The 22384-nt window shown below is 43.4% G+C and overlaps 2 protein-coding genes and 1 pseudogene across 2 annotated transcripts; 2 read left to right on the top strand and 1 right to left on the bottom strand.

Annotated features, from left to right (window-relative positions):
* On the top strand, window positions 1–3965 carry LOC147336410 (OX-2 membrane glycoprotein-like). Its single transcript, XM_086287794.1, has 5 exons — window positions 1–55; window positions 2829–3167; window positions 3260–3562; window positions 3712–3830; window positions 3954–3965. The coding sequence occupies exons 1-5, from the start codon at window positions 1–3 to the stop codon at window positions 3963–3965; spliced, it is 828 nt and encodes a 275-aa protein (XP_086143920.1).
* Window positions 3966–6956: 2991 nt separating this feature from the next.
* On the bottom strand, window positions 6957–9371 carry LOC147336409 (uncharacterized). Its single transcript, XM_086287792.1, has 3 exons — window positions 8178–9371; window positions 7829–8074; window positions 6957–6974 (listed from the first exon to the last, which is right to left on the bottom strand). The coding sequence occupies exons 1-3, from the start codon at window positions 9369–9371 to the stop codon at window positions 6957–6959; spliced, it is 1458 nt and encodes a 485-aa protein (XP_086143918.1).
* An 8485-nt stretch (window positions 9372–17856) lies between these two features.
* On the top strand, window positions 17857–18965 carry LOC147336408 (uncharacterized; annotated as a pseudogene).
* Window positions 18966–22384: the final 3419 nt, after the last annotated feature.

Genomic DNA, 22384 nt, shown 5'->3' with positions numbered 1-22384 from the left:
ATGTCAGACTGTGGGATTATACATTTGTTAGTTTTTCTAATGGCCTCTTCAAAAGGTAAGTTTTATTCCATATTGTCATTTTTGGTTTTTTAAGTTATTTATTGTGACAGGAAAACAAAACAAAACAAGAAGCTCCTAAAAAGGTCATAAATGTGAGAACTTTTCCAAAGAAGTCTCAGTCAGTTATGCCTGAGATAGAGAGATGATTATAACAGAGTAAAGATAGCATTAAAATGTTGGTGACAGAAGTAATGCTAAAATCTCAACAAGCCAAAGTTACATACATGCTAAAGAGAAAGATCAAACAGTACTGAAATGAAGAAGTGGGCATTACGGGGCTTCCCCAGTGAAATAACTGAACTTGGAGCACAAAATAATAAATAACATACCAGTAATGCGCGGAGGGAAGGCTTCTGAGAAAATGTATAAGTTCACAGGGAATTTCTACAATAGCACGAGTTAGAGGTGGGCAGATTGATGCAGTTATCAATAGTATTGATACCAATGCTGGTATTGTTACTGGAGATATACTACTGCAATAGGATTGGTACTTTGTTTCTGTCCTGTAAGTTCAGTATGTACCTCAGTGAATTCTGTTATGTAGTTGTTGTTGTTGTTTTTTTAAATGAAACATAAAACACGGACTATGAAAGCCTCTTATTTTGTTTGTGCAGCTCTAACAACAGTGATACAAGCACAGCAGACTGTGCTGGCTGCAGTGGGAGAAGATGCTGAATTCAGCTGTCAGCTCTCGGAGACTAAATACATCCTTCAGGTCACATGACAGAAAATCTTACAAGATGTGGAGACAAATGTTGACACCTACAGCTTTACTGAATTTTCAAAATGCAGAAAAAAATGATTGAGTTTGCTGATTAAAACACTGATGAAACTCTGCACTGGGAAGTTTTTGTACTTTACTTGGTACAGTTGATCATTCTAACATGCCTTGGAATGTCCCACAAGGAAGGGAGATTCTTCCTTCCTTCGGGGACATTTGAGTTTTCAATAATTTGGCTATTGTACGACGTTGTTTCAATACGTGGTACAATAGCCAGTGGGGACACAGAGACGTGCACCATGTCAGACTGTGGGATTCTGTGTTTGTTTTTTCTTTTTATGGCCTTTTCAAAAGGTAAGTTTTATTCCGTATTGTTGTTTTTGTTTTTTAAAGTTATTTATTGTGACAAGAGAAAAAAAAAAGAAAACAAGAACCTTCACTCGTAATAATTAAAAATTGATCCTAAAATGTGAGAACTTTTCTCTGAAGTGACAAAGAGATTGTCTTTAGACAGAATTAGAGGGAGATACAATTACTGAAGAGTTTAGATTTTGTTTGAATGAGTGACAAAACGTTTCTCCCACTGAACACTCAGCCTAATAAAAAAGAACAAAATCAACTTTCTGTGTCATGAGTTGTTCATCATTCAGATTAATGAGACTGTTTTGAGAGCTGTGTGAAAACAGCTTTAGACTGTTTTGTTAAAGGTTGCCCCATGCCTATTCATATTACGATGAAAGCAATAGATAAACCACATGTTTGTGTGTTATGTATGTATGGTTGGTAAATTAACAAAAATTGGGTTGTATGTGGCCTACAATGTAAAAGACGTTTCACAACCCCAATGTAGTTAAAAACAAGAAGGCACTCATTTCCATTAGACAGAGATGGAGTTCAGGTCATAAGTAGTTTACTGACAATTATTTAACATTTGAAATGAAAAGATCCGTCAGTCCATTCACATATATACTGTTCAGAGAAGGAATGTAGTTTAGAGCAAAGTGTAGTAGTGTGAAGTGGCTAAACACACTCACCAATTGTTCTAAAATAAACAATTTATCAAAACATTAACAGTCTTTCACACATACATACGGTTTATACACTATTTTAAAAAGAAGGGGTTGAAGACCTGATTGATTACAAAAAGTCTATTAAAATGTTCTGGGTAACCACAGAAATCTTAGTCAGTTATGTCTGAGAGAGAATGTTTATGACAGAAGTAATGCCAAAATCTCAACAAACCAAAGTTACATACATGCTAAAGAGAAAGATCAAACTGTGCTGAAATTAGGAAGTGGGCAATATAGGGCTTCCCCAGTGAAATAACTGATCTGAAATAACTGAGGCACAAATTAATAAATAACATACTAGTAATCCACAGAAGGGGAGGCCTCTGGGAAAATGTAGAAAATCAATGGGAATTTCTACAGTAGCACGAGTTACCAGTCAATACCAGTCCTGGTATTGGTTATGTTGAAGTGATGGGTTTTATAATTCATTTTTGGTCCACTGAAGGGATTGTTTTGTAACCCCAATATTGATATTTTGTAAATAAAAAATATGACCTCAATTAAACCTTTAAATTCCCTGCACTTGTCATAGATATCTACATGATGTCCAACAAATATACATCAAGTCCAAGGTTCTAATGTTGAACGCCATATTGATGTCCAGCTTAAATCATGGTTGGACCTCCAAATTGTTGAAAAAGTTCAAATGCAGTACAGACCTCCAGAATTGGTCATGGACCAACAGAACCAATATAGACACGATCTGTACATCTATCTGACTTTCTTTGTTTAGTTGGTAGCTAACTGAATTGTCTTACTTTTTTTTTATAGATGAAAGAAAATGTCCCTGAAACATACAGTATGAAACAATGAGTGTCAGGTTTATATTTATAGTCTACATCACATTTAAGTGGTACCCATATGTCAATTTGTTTGAGCCTAAAACACAGACTACTCCATGACCCGAATTATTGTTTAATCCTTCCCATCAATACCTCTCAGTTCCACATCTCTAACTCATGTTATTCTCCATGCAGCTCTAACAGCAGTGGTCCAAACACAGCAGACTGTGCTGGCAGCAGTGGGAGAAGATGCTGAATTCAGCTGTCAGCTCTTGGACACTGAAGACGTCCTTCAGGTCACATGGCAGAAAATCTCACGTGATGTGGAGACAAATGTTGCCACCTACAGCAAGTACTATGGTCAGAGAGTGAATGATGGCTTTAACGATAAAGTCAAGTTTAAATACACTGGACTACAGAACTGCTCCATAGTCATCAGGAATGTGACGGAGCAGGATGAAGGATGCTATCACTGTCTGTTTAACACTTATCCTGAAGGCTCCTTCACTGGTAGAACCTGCTTCCAAGTCTATGGTAAGAACTTTTGCATTAATGTGTTTAAATGTGCTAGAAACTGATTTCCTTTCAACAACATATTCCTTGCAATATCTCCTGATCCTTCACAGAGCTGCATGAACCTGTTGTTGATGTCAGAGAGTCAAACTCTGCTGAAGAGTGGGTTGTTTCCTGTTCAGCCACTGGTCGACCTGCTCCCACTGTAACACTCTCACAACAAGACCTCAACTTCTCACAGTACAACACTGTCAGTGTGTCCAACACCAACGCTACATTCACTGTCACCACTACAGCTGTGCTCTCAGGTTCACGTAAACACAGCACACAGGTGGGATGTGCAGCACGAGTGCTCTCTGCTCCTCACAGAGAGGTGATGGAGACGATTCCTGAGGTCCAAAAAACATCTGTTGGTGGTGAGAAACTCTTTCTGTATACCACAGACTAGACTAGAGACGGATGATACTTGGGTAAATTTGACTGGGATCTAATAACAATGACTTCAGTACTTCATGAGTGATGTATTATTGTTGGTCAGCGTCACGTTTTTCTGTTTTTTTCACAGATTTTCCCTCAATCACTGTAATAGCTGCAGCAGTGCTGGTGTTGGGGTTTGTCTTTTTCTGTTGCTCCACTATGCTGCTTGAAGAAAAGTTACCTTTTCACTTTCTAGTATGTCGTTTTGTAATGCGTCTTATCTTATTAACATGATAGTGATTTATTGATTCTAACCCTAAATCTATCCAGTAATGTCTGCACATATTTTCAGTACTGATTTTAAAGTGTTTTAATCCTTCTGTCACTCAGGGAACCCAATAAGGATTCAAATACTTCAAAAGTCAACCAATGACATTGATGTGTAAGACTATTTAATAATTATTTATTTTTTATATTTCATTTATTCATTCATTCTTTGCACTGTGATTTAACCCATCTTTGTGTAAAGCAGGGGTGTCAAACTCCAGGCCTTGAGAGCCAGCGTCCTGAAGCTTTTAAATGTATCTCTGCTGCAACACACCTGAATAAAATTATTAGGTCATTAGCATGACTCTACCCTACTCAAGTAAATTTAAATACCGTATTTCCCGGACTACAAAGCGCACCTGAATATTAGCCGCACAAGCTAAAATCAGGCGAAAATCCTGTTTTGTACATACATTAGCCGCACCTGACTAAAAGCCGCAGGTGTTTCAATGTTGACTTATCATATGTAAGAGAATATGCACAAATCGAATTGTCAGGAAAGAGATGGCTGTTTGGAGACACACCACTTTTATTAATATTTTGAAAAACAAGTTATGGGTACATATTTGCATAACCTTTTAGGGTATATGTACAAGTAGCGGTAATTACAAGTACAAAACATGTACTGTGCTTCATAAATGAGTAACAAATGTAGTACATAACAATAACCTACAGCACACCAGAAAAATAGATTCAGACTACCTTTTAGGCTCAGGTGCAGTGACACGGCTTTAACAAGAAGAAAAGTCAGTCATTCACCATCTTTCTCTTCTTCCTGCGCACTAAAACCACCAAAGTCCTCTCCTCCAGTGTCGGATACGAACAGGCTCAGGGTGGCTTCGTCATCCACTCTCAGCTTCTCTCCTTCGTTGTCACTTGCAAAACCAAACAAATCCTTGTTGTCAGTGTCAGAGTTGAAGAGCCTCCTCTCCATCAGGCAGCAGTCCAGCTCTTCGAAATCCGTTGGTGATCGTGGATGTTTTCACACTTTTCCACGCTGTCATGTCACACAGTCATGCTTACGTTTTTATGTCCTGTATATAAGTTGAATTGCAGGGCCGTGCAGAGAGGTTTAAAGGGGCGGGTGCTCAAAGTTAAAAAGGGGCACATTGAACCAGGCTGAATAACAACAACACACATTCATCAAGAGTCTACTATGGGAAGGGCAGGGCTGTGTTGATCTGAGATTGTAGACATTAAAAAGTCCATAGGAGAGATGGTAGCAGATTAAACAAGTGTCATGAGAAAATAACAAAATACAAAGATTGGTGACAGCGCTTGGAACCATAAGGCAACAAAAACTGTGAGAAATAATTTAGGCTCTGCCTGTGAATCACTCTTTGCTTCTCTTCTTCCTTCCATCCCATCATTTCATATATCACTCTCCACTTGCTGTCTATGTGAGAACAAGGCACAACTTGCTATTGCAATAAACTATAATCTAATTATCCACACCTAACAACTCCTGCACTTAATCTATAATAAAATGATGACAGAAAAATGTTATAGCCCTGCCTTTAGTAGCCTCACACAGCTCCTGCTGTTTCCTCCTCATGTCCTTACCAGCCATGTCTGCACAATGTTATATCATGAGTAATATTTTTAAAAAATCCATCTAAATAAAACACACACATGCACGCACAGTGACATTTTAGACCTTCTTCAGAATACTGTATATACTATGGGCATCATGGTGCTGATTCAGAATCCTTACATTATTATTTATTACTAGAGCTACGCCGCGCTTGGGTCTAGCCAACACGCCACACGGGCACGCCGAATTACTGTGTGTAACCCGCCCGGCCGTGACAAACGTAATATATAAGTCACTTAGACAACCTAAAAATGTTATTGTTGGGCTTTTTTTCAGTGTTTTGTTTGTTCGTGAGTAAATCGGTTTGGCTGAGATTAAAGTTATTAGATTAGATAAAATAAAACTTTATTAATCCCCCGGGTGGGTTCCTCCTTGGTTTTCACACAGCTGACTAAACGTCAAACAGAAAACTGATTAAACAGAAGTGTGAGATGGCCGAGAGTTTACTCCAGTGTCCTGTTATATTTTAGACAGCAAGGAGCAGACGGCTGAGTTTATTAAACTCCACCGAGACAGCGGTGACGCTAATCAGAAGGCTAGACCGTCCAATTTCACGGCCGTTTACTTCCGGCCTACCCGATCTTCTGAGGACCCGGCCCACGTAGACCGCGAAGGCCGGGTCCTCGGGAGAATGTAGCCCATGAATTTGGACACGACCAATGTCTCTGAGTTAACTTGTGTTTCTCCTACAGCTCCGGACCGCAACAAATGCGCGTGCTCTTTGTAAGCTCGTTCCCGGTGTTGTGCCAAAAAGTGATTGTCTGCCAGAAACTGATTGCCGTCCGCGGGAGCGCGCGCAGCTTCTTAAAGCTGCAGCGCCCGGATTACTTGTGTTGCCAGCTACTTCCGTGCAACTGATATAACGTGGGGGGAAAAAACCCAAACACATTTATGCCTTTGTTATTAGGCAAAGGTATGCATTTATGGAGCTTTAACGTTTCTTGTAACCGAATTATGACGCTTATCAGAAGGTTGCTTTCAGTGTGTAGCGCAGTCACGAATGACTACACGCATCACGATGGAATAATTAATGCCTACAGGTTTAGTATGTCTACTCTCGTTGTTCATATTTGTTATAAGACTGTCGAATAGTAGTTAAAAAAATAAAGACCTATTGTGCCAGTATCACCATGACTCTTTCTTGTTTGTTCAGAATAACGACTGAGAACATGGCATTTTAGCGCTACCAAAAAGTGATTGTGGCCTATAACTTGTCACTGAAACAATATTTCGGCTTCAAACTTGTTGGATATATTCCAGAAGGGTTATATGTGATATATTATATCCCAAACACTCTCCAAGAACTGCTGAATAACTTGTACAGGAACAATAAAACTGATAATATGCCATTTTCAAGCTGCCAAAAGGTGATTATGGACTATAACTTGTCACTGAAACAATATTTCTGCTTCAAACTTGGCGGATGTCATTTAGAAGGGTCATATGTCAAATATTACATCTCAAACAGTCCCTTAGAACTGCTGGATAACCTGTAAAGGAACATTAACATTGATAATATGTCACGGCTGGCGGAGTGAGCCGTGTGGAGTGGAGGAAAAGGAGGACCCAAAATGCAGCAAACTGATGATGCGAGTGAAGTTTATTTACACGGTGGCAGTGGCAAAAACAGGCAATGAGTAATGACAAACCTAAACTCGGAGAAACTAAAGAGCAAACCTGAAATCTACAAAACGGAGAGCGGAGCAGAGAGACGCAGACTAAGGAACAGGATACCAAGAAACACAGACGAGCCGACAACGAACACAGACCGACACCCACTAAATATACACACACAAGGTAATCAGGTAATCACACACAGGAGGGAAGAACAGCTGAACCTAATACACATGAGGACCGGAGGAGACAAGCTGAACACAATGACAACAGACACAGACTTTCAGAACAAAACAGGAAATCTAGAACCCAAACCGGACACAAGGGGGGAGGACACAGAATAACTAGAACAGAGGAAAATAATCACAAAACACAAAACGCTGGGTCAAAATGACCCAGGACCATGACAGTACCCCCCCTCCAAGGGCTGGCTCCAGACAGCCCAAAACAAAAACAGACGACCAACCCAGGGCGGGCGGCGGGGGGCCCAGGACGGAGGGACCAACACCGAACAAAAACAAGCTCCAGTGAACCAAGTGACTTGTCCAAAACAAACACACATGCTGGAGCACAAGGACAAAACACAGTTCAGGAGGCCGGCCCGGAGGCTGACAACTCAGAAGTCCAGGACAGTTCATCTTCTGAGGCCGGCCACGTCGGCGACACAGATCCAAAAGCCGACCGAGCGGAAGGCAGCGGTGGCGGAGTGGAGGCAGTTCAGGGGGCCGACCGTGCACACGGCAGCGGCGGCGACTGGGAAACCGTTCAGGTGGCTGACTGTGCGGACAGCAACGGCGGCGATGACACAAGTCTGGAGGCCGACCGCACGGAAGGCAGCGGCGGCGTCTAGGAGGTCGTCCATATCGACGATGACGCTCCACCAGCGGCCTGACAGACGACCGCTGATGTCGAGGCGGCAGTCCGGGACCCGATGGCGGCGTGGCCTTCGTAGCACCAGACGAGACCGAAGCAGAGGCTGGACCAGGCAACGTTGAGGATGATGAGGCTGAAGCTGGACCAGGCGACGGCGAGGATGATGAGGCTGCAGCTGGACCAGGCGACGGCGAGGATGATGAGACTGCAGCGGGCGAGGATGATGAGACTGCAGCTGGCGGCTGGTCGGGCTCCTCGGGCCCTCCAGCTGACGAGTCTTGGGGCTGGACGGGCTCCTCGGGCCCCCCAGCGAAAACAGTCTCTGGACTAGTGGGCACCGGGGCCCCTGGAACACACAGGTCAGAACCAGCAGGCACACGGGCCTCTGGCAGGAACGCAACAGAACCAGCAGGCGCATGGGCCTCTGGCAGGGACAGATCGGAACCAGCAGGCGCACGGGCCTCTGGCAAACACAAAGCGGACTGCGGCTGCACAGAGCAGTGACTCAGCTCAGGCAGCGACAGCCGGATGCAGTCCTCAGCTGGCTTCTTAACCTCCAGGGGTCCAGAGTCGGCTGGGGGCTGGAACCCAGCCTCTGGGGAGGCCCTGGAGTGCGTCACAGTCTCAGAACTGGCCAGCTCTTGAGGAATGTTTTCAGTATTGTGTGGTTTGTCTCTCTGCTTGTAATGAACAGATGAAAAATAGTTCTTTTCAGGTTGGATGGACTCAACTTGAAGTACCGGAGGAGTAGGTGAAGATGACGGCTGAGCTGATAACAAGGCTGATGAGTCTTCTACCAACTGAGCTATTGACTGGGCTATGGATTGTAACATAGTTTCCAATAAGTCTGGCTGTGGTAATGACTGAGCTATGGGTCGTGAGGCTGAATGTGATGGAGGTGATGACCGAGCGGCTAACTGAGCTACCGGCTGGGCAGCTGACTCAACAAACACAGCCCCGGAATAAACAGTCATACGAGCTGGCGAAACAGACGGAGTGTCTTTTCCACTCACCACAGCCGGCAGGTCCGAAGTCCTAATCTCCGGCTGTGGGGCGACGCGCCGACGGCGCGATCGTCGCTTCCTCCCGGGCAAAACCTCCGGCGGGCTGGGCAAAACCTCCGGCGGGCCGGGCAAAATCTTCACCGCCGGGCTGGGCAAAATCTTCACTGCCGGGCTGGGTTGGGAAGCGGTAGCGGCTGGAGGGTGAAAGTGCAGTTCGTGAAGAATGAAGTCCTGTGCGAGCGGGTGAAGAGAGCCGAGTAGCCAGAAGTGAGCAGAAATTAGCTGCTGTAACTCCTCCTCTCCCTCACGTTCGAGCCACAGGTTGATTAACCTTGAGACACAGTCAATTACTTCCTCCCGAAACTCCTGGGAAGGTGCGGATGCTGCTGGGTCCATGTTTGGTCGGCTCGTACTGTCACGGCTGGCGGAGTGAGCCGTGTGGAGTGGAGGAAAAGGAGGACCCAAAATGCAGCAAACTGATGATACGAGTGAAGTTTATTTACAGGGTGGTAGTGGCAAAAACAGGCAATGAAGCATGAGTAATTACAAACGGAAACCTAAACTGGGAGAAACTAAGTGACAAACCTGAGACCATACAAAAGGGGTGCGGGGCAGAGAGACGCAGAGACACACGGAAGAATGCAGACGAGCCGAAAACGAACACAGACCGACACCCACTAAATATACACACACAAGGTAATCAGGTAATCACACACAGGAGGGAAGAACAGCTGAACCTAATACACATGAGGACCGGAGGAGACAAGCTGAACACAATGACAACAGACACAGACTTTCAGAACAAAACAGGAAATCTAGAACCCGAACCGGACACAAGGGGGGAGGACACAGAATAACTAGAACAGAGGAAAATAATCACAAAACACAAAACGCTGGGTCAAAATGACCCAGGACCATGACATAATATGCCATTTCAGCCTGCCAAAAAGTGATTGTGGCCTATATCTTGTCACTGAAACAATGTTTCTGCTTCAAACTTGGTGGATGTCATTCAGAAGGGTCCTATGTGACATGTTATATCTCAAACACTCTCCAAGAACTGCTGAAAAACTTTTAAAATAACATTAATACCGATAATATGTCATTTTCAACCTGCCAAAAAGTGATTGTGGCCTATATCTTGTTAATGAAATACTATTTCTGCTTCAAACTTGCTGCATGTCATTCTGAAGGGTCCTATGTGACATATTATATCTCAAACACTCTCCAAGAACTGCTGAAAAACTTTTAAAATAACATTAATACCAATAATATGTCATTTTCAACCTGCCAAAAAGTGATTGTGGCCTATATCTTGTTAATGAAATACTATTTCTGCTTCAAACTTGCTGCATGTCATTCTGAAGGGTCCTATGTGACATATTATATCTCAAACACTCTCCAAGAACTGCTGAAAAACTTTTAAAATAACATTAATACCGATAATATGCAATTTTCAACCTGCCAAAAAGTGATTGCCGCCTATATCTTGTCACTGAAACAATATTTCTGCTTCATAATTGTTGGATATCCTCCAGAAGGGTTACATGTGATATATTATATCCCAAACACTCTCCAAGAACTGCTGAATAACTTTTAAAATAACATTAATACCGATAATATGTCATTTTCAACCTGCCAAAAAGTGATTGTGGACTATATCTTGTCACTGAAATACTATTTCTGCATCAACTTGTTGGGTATCATCCAAAAGGGTTACATGTGACACATTATATCTCAAACAGTCTCTAAGGACTGTTGAATAACTATTAAAGGACCATTAATACCCATAATATGCCATTTTCGACCTGCCAAAAAGTGATTGTGGACTATATCTTGTCACTGAAACAATATTTCTGCTTCAAACTTGTTGGATATCATCCAGAAGGGTTACATGTGACATATTATATCCCAAACACTCTCCAAGAACTGCTGAATAACTTTTAAAATAACATTAATCCCGATAATATGTCATTTTCAACCTGTGCATAAAACGTCAAATTTCAAAAGTGTTGTAATTCAAAAATAATACAAAAAAAGGATAATGGCCAAATGGAAACAGGTGGGAGGAGATCTGCTTAAACACATTAGGAACACCAAGTAATAGGAAAGACAAAACAAACGGTAATAAAAATGTCATTCCAATACAGCACTTATTAATTGAAATGAAAACCAAAAACAAATAACAATTACATCCAATTAAAGAAGAAACCACCAGTTAAAATAAACTAACAAATAGACCAGAAACAGAGGGTATAGCGGAAGCTCAACACCAGTAAACCATGGAACAACATATATATTAATTCTTTGCATACAGTAACTATGCTAACATGTTAGGAAACACAAAATAATTGAATCATCCTACAAACAAATTGCAATCAAAGCTGAACTTGTGAACAACACAGAAACACACACAGCAACACGAAGATAAATTAATGAATTAATAAACAAATAAACAACCAATAAATATTATAGGAGACAACGATACAAAACAAGAAACATTTCAAAAACATTGAAAAAACATAACTTAACCATTGTACCACTAATGTGTCACATGTAACCCTTCTGGATGATATCCAACAAGTTTGAAGCAGAAATATTGTTTCAGTGACAAGTTATAGTCCACAATCACTTTTTGGCAGCTTGAAAATGGCATATTATCAGTGTTATTGTTCTTGTACAAGTTATTCAGCAGTTCTAAGGGACTGTTTGAGATATAATATTTGACATATGACCCATCTGAATGACATCCACCAAGTTTGAAGCAGAAATAGTATTTCAGTGACAAGATATAGGCGGCAATCACTTTTTGGCAGGCTGAAAATGGCATATTATCAGTATTAATGTTCCTTTAAAAGTTATTCAGCATTTCTTAGAGACTGTTTGGGATATGATGTGCCACATATCATCCTTTTGGATGATACCCAACAAGTTTGAAGCAGAAATATTGTTTCAGTGACAAGATATAGGCCACAATCACTTTTTGGCAGGTTGAAAATTGCATATTGTCAGTTTTATTGTTCCCTTAATGGTAATTTAGCAGTTCTGAGGGACTGTTTGAGATATAATATTTGACATATGACCCTTCTGAATGACATCCACCAAGTTTGAAGCAGAAATATTGTTTCAGTGACAAGTTATAGTCCATAATCACCTTTTGGCAGCTTGAAAATGGCATATTATGGGTATTAATGGTCCTTTAATAGTTATTCAACAGTCCTTAGAGACTGTTTGAGATATAATGTGTCACATGTAACCCTTTTGGATGATACCCAACAAGTTGATGCAGAAATATTGTTTCAGTGACAAGATATAGTCCACAATCACTTTTTGGCAGGTTGAAAATGACATATTATCGGTATTAATGTTCCTTTACAGGTTATCCAGCAGTTCTAAGGGACTGTTTGAGATGTAATATTTGACATATGACCCTTCTAAATGACATCCGCCAAGTTTGAAGCAGAAATATTGTTTCAGTGACAAGTTATAGTCCATAATCACCTTTTGGCAGCTTGAAAATGGCATATTATCAGTTTTATTGTTCCTGTACAAGTTATTCAGCAGTTCTTGGAGAGTGTTTGGGATATAATATATCACATGTAACCCTTCTGGAATATATCCAACAAGTTTGAAGCCGAAATATTGTTTCAGTGACAAGTTATAGGCCACAATCACTTTTTGGTAGCGCTAAAATGCCATGTTCTTAGCGTTATTCTGAACAAACAAGAAAGAGTCATGGTGATACTGGCACAATAGGTCTTTATTTTTTTAACTACTATTCGACAGTCTTATAACAAATATGAACAACGAGAGTAGACATACTAAACCTGTAGGCATTAATTATTCCATCGTGATGCGTGTAGTCATTCGTGACTGCGCTACACACTGAAAGCAACCTTCTGATAAGCGTCATAATTCGGTTACAAGAAACGTTAAAGCTCCATAAATGCATACCTTTGCCTAATAACAAAGGCATAAATGTGTTTGCGTTTTTTTTCCCCCCACGTTATATCAGTTGCACGGAAGTAGCTGGCAACGCAAGTAATCCGGGCGCTGCGGCTTTAAGAAGCTGCGCGCGCTCCCGCGGACGGCAATCAGTTTCTGGCAGACAGTCACTTTTTGGCACAACACCGGCTCGTAACCAGCGCGTTCTGCCGTCAAGGGCGATCATTGGTTAATAGTGATCATGTGACTGATGCAAGCCAGATCCTTTTATTTAGCAAAACTGTGATTAATAGTTAAATATTATTGTTGAGGGGCACAGACAGGACTCCGCACGCACGCACACACACATTAAAAAAATAATAATAATAATTTTTTTTTTAAAAAGTTGCCTCAACAAAAGGGCACTTTGGGCACGCATCAGGAAAGGGGCGGGTGCTCAAGCCCCTCTAGCCCCCCCCCCCTCTGCACGTGCCTGAAGCAGAGGGAGCCTGACCATGCGTGTAACGGTCTTTTGCATTTGATGTTTGTTGCATTTGATGTTTGTTGCATTTGATATTTGTTAAGCTGTATGTCTGGATTTTGTTCCTTTGCGCCCTCTGGTGGTGAACTGTGTAGGGTACAGCTTTGCTGTTTGGGTCTCCACCCAGCCACTTTTCTTTTGCTAGCTCACATGGTGTCTGCATGCTGCAACTCACAGTTAGCTCCACACATGGAGAAAATATCGTTTAAAGAGTGGAAATAATTGACGAAGAAGATGGAAGATAAGGCAATAAGGCCATAAAGGAGTATTTAGCACCTCCTGGATGTCAGCTCACGAGGTTTGTGTATTTTAAATGGTTTATTTTCTGTAATTAAGGATTTTTTGATTGATTGACACTACGTACAAGAGCGCATTTTGATGTGATGTTTTTGTTTTATTGTTTTTTCCGTGAGCAGTTCTCACGGGTTGCCAAGACCAGAATAAACCCTGTTTTATAACTACATCGTGCGTACGTCAATCCTTGAGGGTGCTACAGTGAGAACTCCGCTCTGCATGGGTAGATGAAGGACGCAGCCCCGCAGGAAAGTCAGGTGCCCCGAAAATAAGTGTTGCCTCAGTTAAAGGACTCAATATAATTAACCACAAGAAAGAGAAATAAAAAGGAAAAGGACTGTAAAAATAATTAAGATAAGTTTCCTTTTATAAATGAACAAAGGACTGGAATATTTCTTCTTTTTTCTTTCCTTCTCATTGTTTACATTTCTGCTGTTCAAGTGACTGATATTCATACAGTGTTAAGTTAAAAATCAAGATGGCGCCGAGTATGGCAGCCTCGTCGCGAGCTCCCCCAAGCAACGGCTTTCTTCTGTGTTTAATTTTACCTTTCCTTTATTTTTTCACGAGCAGCACTTGTCTCCTTGTGTACGACCGACAAACCTTACTGGACATAAAAGACGGTCTTTCTTATAACTTTCCGGAGTTCAAGTTTTGCAACACGGACGCTCCGTTTGCAGACCCCCCATTCATCTCACCTGAGACGCCTTTGTTCTCTGGCCCTGGAGGCCGCAAACGCCGACGCAGAGGGAGAAGATCTGGCGTTCTGGTTCGACTGAGACGGCGCACTTACAGACCACCGTTACCCAGTTTATTACTGGCTAATATGCAGTCTCTGGAGAACAAGCTGTGCGAGCTTCGGGCACGGATCTCATTCCAGCGAGAGATGCGGGACTGCTGCGTGATCTGCCTCACAGAAACCTGGCTATCGGACAAAGTACCGGACTCCGCAATACAACTGCCGGGGTTCTCTGTGCACCGCGCGGACAGGTCACAGGATCTTACTGGGAAAAGCAGAGGCGGTGGTGTGTGTTTCATGATCAACAACAGCTGGTGTGATTATGCGAACGTGCACCCGGTCAAATCCTTCTGCTCACCGGACCTGGAGTACCTGATGATTAAGTGCCGGCCATTCTGGCTACCGAGGGAATTTACAGCAGTGATTATTACGGCTGTTTACATTCCCCCACAAGCCGACACTGACCGTGCACTCAGGGAACTGTACAGCGCGATCAGCAGCGAGGAAACCGCACACCCAGAGGCAGCGTTTATCACAGCCGGAGACTTTAATAAGGGAAACCTGAAGAAAGTCTCACCAAAACTCCATCAACACATCCTTTTCAACACACGTGGAAACCGGCAACTCGACCACTGTTACACCTCTTTCCGGGATGCGTACAAAGCCCTCCCCCGCGCCCCATTCGGCCAATCAGATCACTGCTCCATCCTGCTCCTGCCCGCCTACAGGCAGAAGCTGAAACAGGAAGCTCCAACCCGGAGGGCGGTGCACTGTTGGACGGACCAATCGGAGTCTGCGCTGCGGGACTGTTTTGATCACGCGGACTGGGAAATGTTTCACGTGGCCGCCAGAGACATTGATGAATACACAGACTCAGTCTGTGGATTTATCAGGAAATGCGTGGAAGATGTCGTCCCATCCAGAACAGTCAAATCCTTCCCAAATCAAAAACCCTGGATTAACGGAGATGTTCGCGCGGCACTGGCGGCACGGAACACCGCCTTTGCCTCCGCGAACACATCGGACTACAAACACGCACATTACCAACTCCGGAAGACGATCAAAGCAGCCAAACGTGAGTACAGGGACAGGGTGGAACAACAGTTTGACAACCCTCGGAGTATGTGGCAGGGACTAAACACGATCACAGACTTTAGAGGGAAAACCAGCACACTGCAGACCACGGCCTCTCTGTGTGAGGATCTAAACGTATTCTACGCTAGATTCGACACAGCGAACACCATGAGACCGGACAGTGTGCGCACCGCGGATGACGTCAGTGCGCACACTGTGTCTGAGGAGGATGTGCGGAAGTGCTTCAGGAAGGTGAACGCACGCAAAGCTACTGGTCCGGACGGGATTCCCGGCCGCGTCCTCAGGTCATGCGTGGCTCAGCTGGCTGGAGTGTTCACGCACATCTTCAACCTTTCCCTCTCTCTGTCTGTAGTCCCAGCCTGCTTCAAAATGGCCACCATCGTCCCTGTACCCAAATCCTCCACCATCTCCTCATTGAACGACTGGCGACCTGTAGCCCTGACCCCCATCGTAAGCAAATGCTTCGAGAAGCTGGTCAGGGACTTCATCTGCTCTGCACTACCCGACTCACTGGACCCTCTACAGTTTGCATACCGCCACAACAGGTCCACTGATGATGCCATAGCCCTGACACTACACACTGCCCTGTCACACCTGGAGAAGAGAGACACGTATGTGAGGATGCTGTTTGTAGATTACAGCTCAGCATTCAATACCATCGTTCCCTCGAAGCTGGACAGGAAACTGCAGGATCTAGGACTGAGCAGCTCCCTCTGCAGCTGGATCCTTAGCTTCCTGTCTGACAGACGCCAGGTGGTCAGACTGGGCAGCATCACCTCATCCCCCATCACACTGAACACTGGTGCTCCACAGGGGTGTGTACTGAGCCCTCTCCTGTACTCACTCTACACCTACGACTGCACAGCCACTAACAACTCCAACATCATTGTGAAGTTTGCGGACGACACTACAGTGGTGGGTCTTATCACCAACGGTGATGAGACGGCTTACAGGGAGGAGGTCAGCGCCCTGACCCACTGGTGTCAAGACAACCATCTCACCCTCAACGTCGCAAAGACAAAGGAGTTGATAGTGGACTTCCGGAGGTGCAGAGAAGTACACACCCCCATCACCATCAACGGCGCTGCTGTGGAGAGAGTGAGCAGCTTCCGGTTCCTTGGTGTACATCTGGCTGAGGATCTTACGTGGTCAGTACACACAAACAAAACAGTGAAGAAGGCGCAGCAGCGCCTCTTCTTTCTCAGGAGACTGAAAAGATTCGGCATGAGCCCCCGCATCCTCAGGACCTTCTATCACTGTGCCATTGAGAGCATCCTCACTGGATGCATCACCACCTGGTATGGCAACAGCACCGCCTACAACCGCAAAGCTCTCCAGCGAGTAGTGCGGTGCTCTGAACGGATAATTGGAGGTGAGCTTCCCTCCCTCCAAGACATCTACAGGAAGCGGTGCCTGAGGAAAGCGGGGAGGATCATCAAGGACTCCAGTCACCCCAGCCATAAACTGTTCAGACTGCTTCCATCAGGAAGGAGGTTCTGCAGCATCCGGTCCCGAACCAGCAGACTGAGAGACAGCTTTTTCCATCAGGCCATCAGACTGCTGAACACGTCATAGACACCTCAGCTTCACTACTGGAACTTTAACATTATGCACTCCACACTGTATATAAATGCCACTTGTTTTGCACATATTCAACTCTGTATATTTTATATATTTTATTATTATTATTATTATTATTATTTTATTTTATTTTTTTACTATTTAATTTGTAAAAATGTGTATACACACACACACACACACACACACACACACGTAGGAAAATATTTAGTATACACATCCAGAAATGCATACACTATTATATATTGTACATATATTTATTAGTTTCAGGTTGGCCATTCTTGTATTTTGCTCGTTTGTGTTGTTGTGTTTGCACATCTCTGTTGCTTGTGGGGCTCGCACACAAGAATTTCACTCGCATGTGCTGTGCCAGTGTGCCTGCACATGTGATGTGACAATAAAAAGTGATTTGATTTGATTTGATTTGATTTGATAATGTTGTGATGAGTAACCTGTGCATTGTGCATATGGTGGGCTTCAGCAGTTGCTGTAAGAAACAGTATTACTGGCTTGGACAAGAGATGTAATGTGACTTAAGTATACATGTTAAGTGATGTTTAAGGAGTAATAGTAATTACTGTGCTTTAAAGTTGTAACAGTAAATGAAGATCAATATTCATTTGCTCCTCAACTACCAAATCAAATTTAAGCTGCTGCACCTTTACATTAAGGCTAAGTAAGATACACAAAAAACCCAAACCCCTCCAACAATGGCAGAGTTTGAGGCTAATCCAGAAGTCAGTGAAAAGGGTGATGTGGAACAACTTTCTGCAGATGAGCAACTACAAGCAGTTGAAGGCACAGCTGATGATGTTTCTACTACCTCACAAAGAGCACGACAGAGCCAACGAGTCTGTACATTGACGGAAAAGGGCAAAGAACTGTACGGTGAGCACATAAAGAAGGCTGCACATCGTTTCAGTGTGCGCTATGAGAAGTGGAAGGTTGTCATTAAGAATGCCAAAGGAGCTATAGATGGTCAATGCTCAAAGGATCTGCTACAAGAACATGTTTCCAAGGTTTTGAGTGCTTCTAAGGATGTGAATGCAGCCTATGATGACTTGAGACGCATTGAATCTCCAGATAGTGACACAAGACGAAGGATGGATACGTGTGAAGCCATAACAAAGACAATTATCGAATCTGTAAGAAAGTGTCCAAGCCCAAGTAATGCGGAGGTTCAAAGAGATGAAGAACTTTGGAAGGACACTGAGTCTTCATCTAAATCCGTAGCCTCAGATGTGAAAAGTCAAAGGGATGAAAAATGGAAAGAGACTGAGTCTATGCCTAAGTTAGAAGCCTCAGACAGGATGAGTGTTAAGTCACACCACACTAAGCTCTCTTCTCATTCGAGGGTTTCCTCTAGGCACTCCAGCCGGCTCTCGGCTAAAAGACAAGATGCAGCTGCTGAAGTTGCAGCAAATGAGGCTGCTCTCCAAGTTCTGCTTGAACAAGAAATCCATATGAAGGAAATTGAAAGGCAAGAAGCAGAAATAGCACAAAGACAAAAGGCTCTAGAAGCTAAGCGCAGAGAAGTAGAGCGACTTGAGACTGTAAAAAAGCTGAATGCAGCAAAGGCTCGACAGTGGGTGTATGAACAAAGTGAATGTTCAGATGAAGAAATATACAACCTACTTCACCACAGATCTGATAAAAATGAAGTCAAGTCTGAAAACAATGACCAGCATATGAAACGGTGTTCCTCGCCACGAAATGTGACACCGCACCAAGAGGTGAACACAGAAGATCTGGTCAAAGCATTTGCAGTGTCTCTTAATGCAAGTCGTCTTCCGGTACCAGAGCCAACAATATTCAGTGACGATCCTATCAGATATAATGATTGGAAAATTTCCTTTCAGACTCTGATTGACAGGAAAAATATACCAACTGAAGAGAAGACTTATTATCTGAGGAAATATGTAAGTGGACCTGCAAGGAAGGCAATAGAAGGCTACTTCCCGCTTGGCACAGAGTCTGCATACTATGCAGCATGGACAGTTCTCGAAGAGAGGTATGGAAATCCCTTCCTCGTAGCAAAGGCCTTCAGAGACAAACTTGACGCGTGGCCTAAGATAAGCTCTAAAGGCAGTATGGAACTTCAAGCATTTGCTGACTTCCTTTGCTGCTGTAAGACAGCCATGTCGCAAATGAAGGGGCTTGAAGTGCTCAATGACTGCAATGAAAACCAAAAAATGCTCGCAAAACTTCCAGATTGGCTTACTTCAAGGTGGAACAGAAAGGTTACAGAAGTGCAAGAAGAGACTCACACCTTTCCAAGCTTCAGCCAATTCGTAGATTTCATCTCACGGGAAGCCAAAATTGCCTGTAATCCCATAACATCTCTCTTTGCTCTGAAGCCAAGTGAAACTGATGGGGCAAAAACAACAAGGAACAGAGGCAATGGAGCAAAGGTGCTAGCAACTAACTCAAATGAAAGGACTGTTAGTGCTAGTTGTGTGTACTGTGAAAGGTCGAGTCACAGCCTACTTAAGTGTAGAAGGTTCATAAATGAGAGCATTGTTGAGAGACTAAAGTTTGTTCAAGACAAGAAGTTATGTTTTGGCTGTCTGAACTCTGGTCATCGCTCCAAGGATTGTGAAGGGAGAGAAACCTGTGACACATGTAATAAAAGACATCCAACATGTCTTCATGACAATCGCACGAAGGAAGACAGAACAAGGAGAAATCCACACAAGAACAGTGACAGGACAAGACAAACGAACGCAGATGTCTCACAAGACAACAGTGTCACACCAACAACAAGTGAAGCAACTTCTAACAGAGTCACACAGAATGTTGACGACACTCACACATCTTCCATTATTCCAGTATGGGTGTCAACCAAAGGTGAGCCAGAGCATGAAATTCTTGTGTACGCGCTCCTTGATACACAGAGCGATACGACCTTTATTCTTGAAGAAACGGCACAAGCTCTGCATATCAAAGGTGAATCGACTCAGCTAAAGCTCACTACTATGTCTTCAAGAAACACAGTTGTGCCCTGTCGCAAGCTCTCAGGTCTACAAGTCAGAGGGTTCTACTCAAATAAGACCATTTCCCTACCAGTGACGTATGCCAGAGACTTTATTCCCGCAAACCGAGATCACATTCCATCGCCTGCAACAGCTAAGGCATGGTCTCATCTTGAATGCATTGCAAGTGAGATCGCTCCACTACAAAGCTGTGATGTTGGTCTGCTGATTGGGTACAACTGCCCCCAAGCACTTGTTCCTCGTGAGGTTGTGTCTGGAAAGGAAAATCAGCCGTTTGCGCAAAGAACTGATCTGGGATGGAGTATTGTGGGTTATGGCAATCCATGTCTCGATTATGGAGACGCCTTCGGAATAAGTCACCAAGTCATTGTGAAGGAAGTGGTGCCTGACATTAATCCCTCTTTAAATCTCACCAACAAGGTTCACTATGGCCTTCTTATCTCTCAGATCTGCTTTTACCATATGAACCCTCGCGGACCCTGAGGTCAACTGGTACTGGCCTTTTGATTGTCCCTAAAGTCAGGACACATACTCACGGAGAGGCAGCTTTTCAGTGGTATGGTCCTCGTCTGTGGAACAGCCTGCCGGAGAAGCTCAGGGCCGCAGAGAACGTACATGTTTTTAAGAACAGGCTCAAGACCACCTTTTTAATTTAGCTTTTACTTAGCGTTTATTTATTTTATGCTTATTTATTCTATCCTGTTATTCTATTATTAATTTAGGATTTACCTAATATTTTTTGATTTTATTCTTATTCATTTTTTAATCTTCTTACTCTATTTATATTTATATTGTATCCTGTTCTTATTTATTTTATCATTTTACCCTGTATATATCGTATTGTGTCATATCTCCAGTGTTTCCTCGGAGGGCGCTCTCTGCACCGGGGCTGTGATTGACCGTGGCTGCTGGGTCTCTGGGGGTTCTCTCAGCCTGGCTGGGGGGCTCCTTTGCCTCCCTCCTGCTGTGTGCCCAGCCTGGAGGCTGCGGTCTGTGACCGGCTCCCGGTGCAGACGGCTCCCTGTTATAGTGTTTCCTCACTTGGCTCATGCGAGTCCAGCCCAATTTTTACTCTTTAAGTGTGCGCGTGTGTGTATGTGTGTGTGTGTGGAGGGGGGGGGGGGGGGGGGATATATGTGTATTGAGAGTGTGGGGAGTGAGTTGGAGGGTGGGGTGGGCTGCTTTTAACTATGTAAAGCACCTTGTGCTACATTTTTTTTTGTATGAAAAGTGCTTTATAAATAAAGATTGATTGATTGATTGATTGATTGATTGATTGATTGATTGATTGATTGATTGATTGATTGATTGATTGATTGATGTCTACAGAACTCAAATAAAGGAAATGATCTCTCCCACAGAGGTCCTAAAGATGTTGGAGTCTGACTTTGTTGAGAAAGCACCAGAAGACACAAAGGTCTCTCAAGAAGATCTCAAATTTTTAACAAAGATGAAGGCCGGCATTAGGCACAAGGAGGATGGTCATTTTGAAATGCCACTCCCATTTAAGAGTGAAAGGCCGAACCTGCCAAACAACAAGGCATGTGCTATTCATCGCCTCAAATGTTTAGAAAAAAGGCTCAAGAGTAACAAGCAGTACTACATGGACTATAAGAAATTCATGAATGACATCCTAGCCCATGGAGATGCTGAAAAGGTCACAGAGCAAGACATTGACAAGACACCAGTTTGGTACATCCCACACCATGGTGTGTATCATCCACAAAAACCCGGAAAGATTCGTGTCGTCTTTGATGCCTCTGCCAAGTTCCAAGGCGCTTCCTTAAATGACCATCTCCTCACTGGTCCAGAGCTAACAAACACCTTGCTCGGAGTCTTGTGTCGCTTCCGAAGAGGCCAAGTGGCTTTCATGTGTGACATTGAACGCATGTTCCACCAATTCCATGTGCATGCTTGTGACCAAGATTACCTACGGTTCTTGTGGTGGGAGAACGGTGACCTTGAAACTCCATTCACTGTCTACAGGATGAAGGTACACCTATTTGGAGCAGCATCTTCTCCAGGTTGTGCCAACTATGGCCTCAAGCATCTTGCAGCTGAAGGGGAAGGAAGTTTTAATGAAGAAACCATCAAGTTCATCAAAACCAACTTCTATGTTGATGACGGACTAGCAAGTGTTGACACTGAAGATCAGGCAATACAGCTGGTTAATGAAGCACGGAAACTCTGCAGCATGGGCAAACTTCGGTTGCACAAGTTCATCTCAAACAGCACCAAAGTTCTA

This window comes from Aulonocara sp. 'chitande type north' Nkhata Bay, linkage group LG3, assembly GCF_057382095.1.
Source record: "Aulonocara sp. 'chitande type north' Nkhata Bay isolate Kocher_YH1m ecotype deep benthic linkage group LG3, A_spYH_male_GT1.1, whole genome shotgun sequence".
Taxonomy (NCBI): domain Eukaryota; kingdom Metazoa; phylum Chordata; class Actinopteri; order Cichliformes; family Cichlidae; genus Aulonocara; species Aulonocara sp. 'chitande type north' Nkhata Bay.
This window is presented reverse-complemented; position numbering and strand designations above follow the sequence as displayed.

Excerpts from the sequence above, each read along its gene's own strand:
- LOC147336410 (XM_086287794.1), top strand. The coding sequence starts at position 1 with ATGTCAGACTGTGGGATTATACATTTGTTAGTTTTTCTAATGGCCTCT. Across the intron at positions 3,168-3,259 it reads AACCTGCTTCCAAGTCTATG|AGCTGCATGAACCTGTTGTT; the intron begins GTAAGAACTTTT and ends GATCCTTCACAG. Across the intron at positions 3,563-3,711 it reads CCAAAAAACATCTGTTGGTG|ATTTTCCCTCAATCACTGTA; the intron begins GTGAGAAACTCT and ends TTTTTTTCACAG.
- LOC147336409 (XM_086287792.1), bottom strand. The coding sequence starts at position 9,371 with ATGGACCCAGCAGCATCCGCACCTTCCCAGGAGTTTCGGGAGGAAGTA. Across the intron at positions 8,075-8,177 it reads CATCATCCTCGCCCGCTGCA|CCTCTGCTTCGGTCTCGTCT; the intron begins GTCTCATCATCC and ends TGCCTGGTCCAG.